This window comes from Penaeus monodon, chromosome 9 (assembly GCF_015228065.2).
Source record: "Penaeus monodon isolate SGIC_2016 chromosome 9, NSTDA_Pmon_1, whole genome shotgun sequence".
In the NCBI taxonomy this organism is placed as follows: domain Eukaryota; kingdom Metazoa; phylum Arthropoda; class Malacostraca; order Decapoda; family Penaeidae; genus Penaeus; species Penaeus monodon.
This window is the reverse complement of record NC_051394.1, coordinates 52681643-52690319: the sequence shown is the minus strand read 5'-3', so window position 1 is coordinate 52690319 and position 8677 is coordinate 52681643. Positions and strand designations below refer to the sequence as shown.

The 8677-nt window shown below is 37.4% G+C and overlaps 1 protein-coding gene across 1 annotated transcript in view; it reads left to right on the top strand.

The window, feature by feature from the left end:
• Window positions 1-1373: 1373 nt before the first annotated feature.
• Window positions 1374-8677, top strand: part of LOC119576761 (nuclear pore complex protein Nup107-like) — a 32057-nt gene continuing 24753 nt past the window's right edge. The window contains 15 exon segments of the mRNA XM_037924401.1: window positions 1374-1517; window positions 1888-1977; window positions 2176-2321; window positions 2614-2781; window positions 3134-3307; window positions 4275-4400; window positions 4549-4659; window positions 4897-5087; window positions 5350-5595; window positions 6606-6843; window positions 6845-6877; window positions 7114-7310; window positions 7901-8096; window positions 8320-8382; window positions 8384-8440. Of these exon segments, the coding sequence (XP_037780329.1) occupies window positions 1397-1517; window positions 1888-1977; window positions 2176-2321; window positions 2614-2781; window positions 3134-3307; window positions 4275-4400; window positions 4549-4659; window positions 4897-5087; window positions 5350-5595; window positions 6606-6843; window positions 6845-6877; window positions 7114-7310; window positions 7901-8096; window positions 8320-8382; window positions 8384-8440 (2157 nt within the window). The 5' untranslated portion in view covers window positions 1374-1396.

The following is an 8677-nucleotide window of genomic DNA, read 5'->3' as shown; positions in this document are numbered from 1 at the left end:
TCTAGTGATTTCGTATATGAGGAGAGGAATCCATGAAGACCACTATCATCATGTGAGGGTATTCTAATATTTACCCTTATAAGAATAGTTTTACAAACCCATCATTTAACTCCAGAGGAATTATTATATACCAATATTTTATTAATGGAATATTAACCCAATTGGCACGTATGGCAAGAACACATGCCATGCTCACTGTAGTATAATTTTATGTATTGTATTTACACATAGATGGCTTAGTCACCAAGGAGTCATGTAGTCCTTTCAATCTCACTTGTTTATCCTTTTCCTTGATTTTTGGAACGTTTCTTTTGTATCATTTCATTGCCTTTAATGTAACCAAGACTTTAATAACAATTTAATAATCATAATATCAGTAAAAATAATAACAGTATCAATATCAATAGTATTAGAAAGAAAAACACAGTAGCGATTGGGTAAAGTAATTGTTCAGAAAACAGACATGCACTCAATCATGATGATACTATTACCAATGGATTCCTCTCCCTAAACTACTCGTATGTGTGAGGATTATGCTAGGGACCCATGCCCCATTGATTAATTAATTAGATTAATTAATAAATCCTGGTGTAAACTTTGTAGAAATTTATGAATGATACCACATCTGCTAGAAACTGTGTGCCTTGCTTTTGGTAAATTTATTAATATGTAGATAGGAAATTACTTTACTACATCAGTAGACAGCAGAAAGCTTACTTTATGCAAAATGTGGAAGTTTGAGATAGAGAATATATTATATATATAAAAGAAAATCCATTCAAAGGAAAAAAAAAATGTAAAAGAATGGGAAAAACAAAAAAGGTGAAGCAGATTTATCCCACAGTTAAGAACCAAATACAGTGTAGATATTTTTCATAGTGACGTTTATGAGATTAATAAGATTTGTGCTGTTTATTACATTCTGTTAACCTTTAGAGAACTGGAAGTGTAAGCTGTAGATCTGTATTGTAAGATAAGTCATTGTTTGCCAATATTTTAAATTTTATGATGCTCTTATATCACATCTGCCTCTTGCGATTCCTTTAAGTCAGAAGCTATGAATGGTTGGAGTCAGGAATACTAATTTTAAGTGAATTGGAATTTTAATGTTTTTCTTTTTATTATTATTATTATTATTATTATGGTTTGAGAAATGTGTTATTCTTAAAAGATGTTAAAATGTTTTATTGTGCATATTCTGTGAATAGTGCACAGCATAGGTATTTTAGGTTTATGATAACTAGCCATCTTTAATTAATTTTTGTAAGAATTATAACTTCAGGTATTAAAAAAAACACTATCTACTGGCACATAAAATTTTCTTCAGGAACCTCTCCGTTATATTTAAGTATAAGAAAAGTATTTTCTTGCAGATTCATCTCAGCAGACCAGAACCATGTCTGGGGTACAGAGTGCTCTGCTGGAGGATTCTTTAGCCAGGCTCGATGCTGCTCTCGGCTCACCTGGAGGCGGGGTAATGAGGACCCCAAGAGCCTTCCGAAGACCCAATCCAACAGGTAAATTGTTCGTAAAGTGATACATTAGAGCTTGCTTGCTTGCGTGCCTCTTTGGTTGTTGTGAAACAGGTACACCATCTGGGTAATATGTGCAATACCTTGTTTATAGTCCTGTGTATAGGGGTGGGGTGGGGGTAAAATACATGATTTTTAAAAGGTTAAGTTACTAGACACATTAAATTTTTTATGAAAGTCTTCATCTTTAGATTACCAAATGATGCCAGTAATCAAGGAGTTATGGAACATTGAAAACAAGTTGATAGGACATAGATTAGTGTACCATATAATAAAATATAGATCACTGTATGGAATCATTATATTAGGACAATAGTTCAATTACATCAGTAACATAGGATTTTTTTCACTTCAGGAAGCAAGATTGGACTGGATGTCATATCAATGGTTGGAGATGAACCTTCTCCTTCCTTCTCTGCACCGGCAGTCCATGCTTCTCACATTGGTAATTGTCTTTGTGATTTCATTGCTTGGTGGCTTGCTTCTATCCTATTTTTCGTAAAGATCATTCAGACCTCTTCTCATGAATAACTAGTTTTGCTACAGACCAATTTTATGAAATAATTTCATGTACTGAAACAACCAAGGCTTAATATATCGATCCAAGAACCATTACTGAATGTATTTCTAATGTTTCTCGTAGGCATGAGTATGATGGACAGCCCCAGCATGATAATGGAGGACGTAACAGCACCTCCCATCCATGCGACACTACTGGGTGATGCTACCCTGGACTTCACGAGTGTTGCTCTCCTGGCTGATGATGATCCTGGCGTCCGAGCCACTCAGGTCTGGAATGGTGGTTTTTGTTTTATTTTGATTGTTTGTTCTGATTATAACTATGTATTTGATTATTAGAAGCCTATACCATTGCTTTGTAATTATATCCCATCTTATAGTCTTCAGTATATGCTCTTGGGATTTCTAGATGAATTTGCAGCCAATAAGGAATAATTCATGTATGACTTATGACTATGAATTGAAGGACTAAAGATAAAAGTAAAGAAAAAACTACCTTTTTTTCAGATTACAGATATTTCGAGGACAAAAAGAAATTTGTTAGTTTTCTTTTTCCTTTCAGCTTCTGTTCTCAGAGTTCATAAACATAATGGTGGCCAACCCATCCGAGTCACAAGTCTGGCAGGAGTTGGAACAGTACCAGGATGTCTGTGCGCAGCAGGTGGAGGTTCTGGCCAAGCTCCTCCGTAAAGCACCCAGACACCATGCTAATTTCACACGCACACAGCAGGTCAGGTGTTCCCCAGTGTTTAGGTATTCTTTATGTCTTTAGTGCAGAAAAGGGCTCATGGGTTGTGTTTCCCATTAGTCCTGGTATGAATGGGTCTCTTTAACTTGTCCGGCAAGAGTGTCATATGATGCTAAAAGATTTGTATTCATGTTTTGTTTTCAAATGGTTCTTAAGCCAGGAAAACTGATATGACATTTTTTATTGCCATTAAAGGTAGCTCTATATTCAGAGATCATTAATAGTCTTATCTAAAGTAATATTCAGAATATGTGACACAAGAAAGAGCTAGAGAAGTATTGACAGCTGGTTTTAGGATATCCTGTCTATAACTTGCCCTTCAAAAACATTACAGGTATACCAGCAGCTTCTTAGTGAACGAAACACTTGGCGGCTCCTGGGGTCACTGTACATGGAGAGGATGGGAGAGGAGGAGAATAACAGAGATTCCCCGATGTCAGGAGAAGAAGCCACCACAGATTTGACGGTTGTCACCCGTCTCTATGACACCAACCGTACTATCAGAGAGGTAATTTTGTATATACATTTTACATATGTTATTTTAACTCCATGCCGACGGGTGACAGAAATCTCTGAGTGTAATAAACTATGATGATTTCTGGCAATGGCCAGACATTGAGCACAGGAGTACGCTACATGAAGCGGAACTTCCTGCTCCTTGTGCTCTGACGCATCTCCATGCATACAGCCATACCCCGTAGACCAAGCATTATGTTATGATGCCTGTACACGTGACCTGTCCGGAAGGGGATAATTATGATAATAGGATGAGAGTAAATTAAAAATCAATCTTTCAAGCTGGGAAAATATTTTTTTCTCTTTTCTTCTTGATAAATATAGCATGCTTTTTCTTCCCTTACCTTTGATACAGAAATCGGTAGTTTTTCTAAATTTCTTGCTAAATCTGTTCCTTTAGGAGGTCATTTACATATAGTTCCTCAGTACTATGAAGTAAAATTAAAAAGATGTATCAGCCTGTAAGCAATTTTTTAATTACAATAGATGTTGCATTTATATATATATATGTGTCTGGGGTATGACGTTAAACTGCATCCCCCTGCTGCCTTGTAGGGTATGCCTCTTCAGGCAAAGGCTAGGAGAAGGGGAACTCTCACTCCAAATCCCCTGCTGCCTTGTAGGGTATGCCTATTCAGGCAAGGGCTAGGTCCACCGCCGACATCTGTGGTGGCGTCAGGAAGGGCATCCGGCCTTAGTACGAAGCTGCCAATCTAATAATATGATGTGGATAAAAAAATTGATCCGCACCGGCGACCCATGATGAACATGGAAAAGCCAGTTGAAGAAGAAGATGTTGCATTATATGGTGTTGTCTTACTCATTTAGCCGATGTGTGAATGTATCCTTTGGTTTATCACAGAATTTTGTCTCACTTTTTCCAATCCAGTACACACACATATGACTAAACTTTGTCTTCCTGTAGGGTTTAATGCTTTATTGCTTCTATCCCCCCTCAGGCCCAGATTGTGATTGACTGGCTGGAGAAAAATGCAGCTGATGACTTTGACCGGAAGTTTTATGACAGAGTTGAATATTTTGGTGATACCCACATTGGTTGGGAAAACACTCTAAAATCACTGAAGGTAAGTTTGATAAGTATGGATGCATTTTTTAGGGTGACTTGATATGATTTTGTGAGTATGGGGTAAATTCTGTTGATTTTTTTTAAAATCCCTTAACCCCCTAAAAGCAAAGTTTGTTTAAACGGATGTCTCATTTCTCATGTTTCAGAGTGAGAGTAGCGGAGTCTCCATACCTTTCCGAGGGACACGGTCATTAGTCACGTCCCTAGACCCAGATGCCCCTGTGCGCCAGGGGAAACCTCTGCATGACCTTGACCATGTAAGTTGGTGTTGCACTGTGAGGTAGTGTAGTTGTAGCCTTGGAAGATGTTGGGTCGTTGTAAGGTGTATATTTAAGGGGGGACATCGTATAAATATGCATTTATAGATTCAAATTCAATGGGTCTCTTTTGCATTGGTCTAGTGAGTGATATTTCTTGACTCATTAATAAGCACATATGTTAAATTAGTCTTTGTAATAGTTATACCTCTACCCTAATCATACCTTTACCAACAGGAAGATGAGATGAGGCTGATGAGGTGTGTGTTTGCCTATGTAAGGTCGGGTCAGGTTGCAGCAGCAGAGGAACTTTGTGTCAAAGCAGGTCACCACTGGAGAGCTGCGACTCTGGAAGGTTGGAAGCTCCACCATGACCCTAATCCTCTGAACCCCTCTCAGCGCAACCCAATTTCGGGAAATCCATACAGGTGATTTATTGGAATAATCTTTGGTTAAAATATAGGGAGTACAACTTAAGAGTTGTATTTCCTAGTCAAGTGTCGTTATTTGATTATACTATTATATGATATAAACAGTAATAGTTATGATAAGAGTATTTTGCAAGGTTTGTGTAAGCATGGGGTCATGTGGGCTCTTTTTCTTATCTTAAATATATTTTCTTCATACATTTTTCTAGACCAAAGAGATGCAAAGTTTACCCTCAACTAAATTATAATTTTTCTTTCATAGGGATGTATGGAAGGCAGTAGCCTGGCGAGCTGCTAGTGATGAACGCTTGCCTCAGTATGAACGCGCAATTTATGGGGCACTTTGTGGTCACCTACAAGCCGTTTTAGGGGTGTGTCACGAGTGGCAGGATGTCCTCTGGGCATATAGTCGCACAATGGTTGACCAGTGGGTTGAGGAGCAGCTTCGAGGGGCTACTACGCATCTACGACCATTGCACCCACTCCCCAAAGATTTCCCAGAAGAAAAGTAAGTACTGTAGTGCCCCTGTGTTCACAGGGACTGCATTCCATGTGGATAGTCAATGTATACAACATACACATTGTTTATTATTTACAAACAGATATGGTAGTTTGATTTATAAAACGAAAACACAGCCATAATAAGAAATTAAATTTACTGAGATGGATTCCTTTTTATCTTTGTGTACATACTACTGTCTTTGTGTTTTAGTTAATATATTGCACACAAAACATGAACAGTAATTGATAGAATAGAATTGTGACAGTACTGTAACAGACACGATGTGGTCCTTTCATACTTTAGAATCAATAGGATATTAAGATTTTTGTTGTACCATCAGTTATATTGTTTCAATAACTCTCCTCTGACTTTCATTCATGTAATGATGATATGATGATGTAACAATAATACATTGCCTATAATGATAGTAGGAAGTGACATGAATGATATAGGTATTGTTAGATTTTGTAAGGCTTTTCCGGCCTTCTAACAGTGTCAGTAAGATTATTTGCTTTAGGTCATTTTGGTACATAGAGTGAAGCTGAAGAAAGAAGGAAAATTGAAGGTTCAGACAGTAAATGGTACAGTATTGTTTTTCACTGACAGGAATCACTTCAGGGCTTCTCCTTGGCCTTGAAGAATTATCAGTATTACTTTTGAGCTTTGGAACTAAGAGTTCTGCAACACTTTAGTAACATGTACACAGAGATGGATACAGGCTGGATAGATCATAAAGAGGTTGACTTGAAGGCTTGAATTACAATTTAAGAGTGATGAGTTAGAAAAGCTTCTTTGAGAGGTCAAATTTAAAGTATGAGAACTGTTCAGTTAAAAATTATTCCACTTAATGTTTGTGGGCAGTTATAGACCATGGATAACTAAAGCTGAATCTACCAAGAATAAAGTTATTCATTATTCTTGACAGTTTTGTTTGAGACAAGATTTGGATAAATTCATGAAATGAAATAATAGTAGTAGAAAGATTGTTTACTTTACATACTTATATTTCCATACAGGTTGAGCATGAAAGCAGTGTTTGAGTCCGTTGAGCAAAGGCCAGAGGTACAGCAGCAGCGTCGCAACAACCCCTATCATCTCCTGCAGAAATACATCATTCTTGACGATGTGGAAAGCCTCCTCCGCGAAGCTCACGTCTGGCTGAATGATGGCCTTGCTCCACACCTGCTGCGCTGCCTCACACATGTGGTACTCTTCCTCAGGAAAATAGGAAGAATCTCCCAGCAGCAAGAGAGCCCTGTGCACAGATATCATGGAAGCCTGTGTTAAGGTGGGGGTTAGATGTGTTGGTTCATCAGAGGAGGTTTTGACAAGTCTCTTTGTCAGTAGAACTACTTATACATATGTTGTGTACCATATTGTATTATTTTTTTCTTTTGAGAGAATTTGTGTCCTTTTTTTTTTTTTTAACTGAGTCATATATGAGAATTCATGAACTATATTAGTTAAAGTAAGTCAGCTTTACTGATAATAGTGTAAATAGATTAATTTTGTGTCATATTAAAGGAATCTATTGAGCGAGGCGACGTAGAACAAGTGGCTTGGTACACGTCCGTCTTGCCAGTGTGGTTGCAAGTGGAATGGTATGCTCGCTTCCTCCACAACATATCAGACGACCACCACCGCCGCCATGCCTTGCAACTGGCAGCCACGGTTGGCCTCGATACCCGTGCCATAACCTCAACAGTCGTGACCAACATAAGGTATAAGTTTGCTTTTAATGTGTCTTGATGTAACTTTGTGTGGGTGGAAAAGTACTTTTATGTGTGTGCTTTTTTTTTGTGTGTCTTCTGTAAAGCTTAGAGAGAGATATATTTCTTATTTACAACTGAAGATGCTACAGTGCATTTGCTCATTGATTGATACATAGGTGAAAGACTATGATAATATTAACTGAGAAAACAAGATTTTACTACACTGACACCAGGAATATGCCGTTTTCTTTGTAATTTCTGTTATCATTTATATATCTTTTTGTTTATTAAATATTATTATTATGTATTTATTACTTTCAATTTTGGTGTGTGTGTGTGTGTGTGTGTGTGTGTGTGTGTGTGTGTGTGTGTGTGTGTGTGTGTGTGTGTGTGTGTGTGTGTGTGGTGGTAGGGGGGGGGGGCGGGTGAACATTTGAACTCATAATTATATAATAAAAGCCGTGTACTTCTAGCATCAATTGATTTAACAGCATGCTATTGAATTTATGTGATAGAATTTGATATTTCTTGACCTGTTATGACATAAAGGAGTAATCGCTTAAATTTTTTGTCATCTTCTAATTGCCAATGTATTTCAGATTGTCAGGCAGTCGGGACCCAGAGAGCGAGGTAGTCTCAGAGACAACCGGAGACGACAGAGTTAAAATCAGTGCCATTGATTGGCTCTTGTACGACCCCAAGCAGAGGGCAGAAGCTCTTCGTCAAGCCAATGCCCTTTTGCGAACACTTCTCATATCCAGAAAAATTGCTACTGCCAAAATTTTGTTCAAAAAGGTAAGTTTGCTTTTCAGTTTTAGTTTATTTATAAAGTCAACATTTTTTTTAGCTTCTGTATTCACTGCAATTTAGTTTTTTATTTTTATGAGCTGTATACTTTTTCTCCATTTCTTTGCATTTTAGTTTGCATATGGTTTCATAAATTAAGCAGCTGTATTAATAGAGGAAATTAGTATAATCCCAAATAATTAACATATGTACTTTCTGCCATTCCCTACAGATTCCTAGTGACTCAGTTAATGTCATAATTCAAGAGCACGAAGCAGAAACAGGGTCCAGAGACCTTGACAACCCAGTCCGATAATATTGTTCGGGAATATCTTTGCATCAGGACATTCCTGGTATGTAAACAGGAATTATATACCTTACTTAGGGGGAAGGTGGCATGGAAACTGAATATAATTCTATTTTCATCTTTTTCCTTTCCTTAATATTTACAGAAATCCAACTGTAGGTGTGTTTACTAAGCACAGAGAATGGAAGTCTTCAATTTTTTTTGTTGTTGTTGTTGTTGTTGTTGTAAAATGGTACAAATACAGAAAAAACAAGAAGTGGGTGAAAAGTTCTCTTGTTTATTC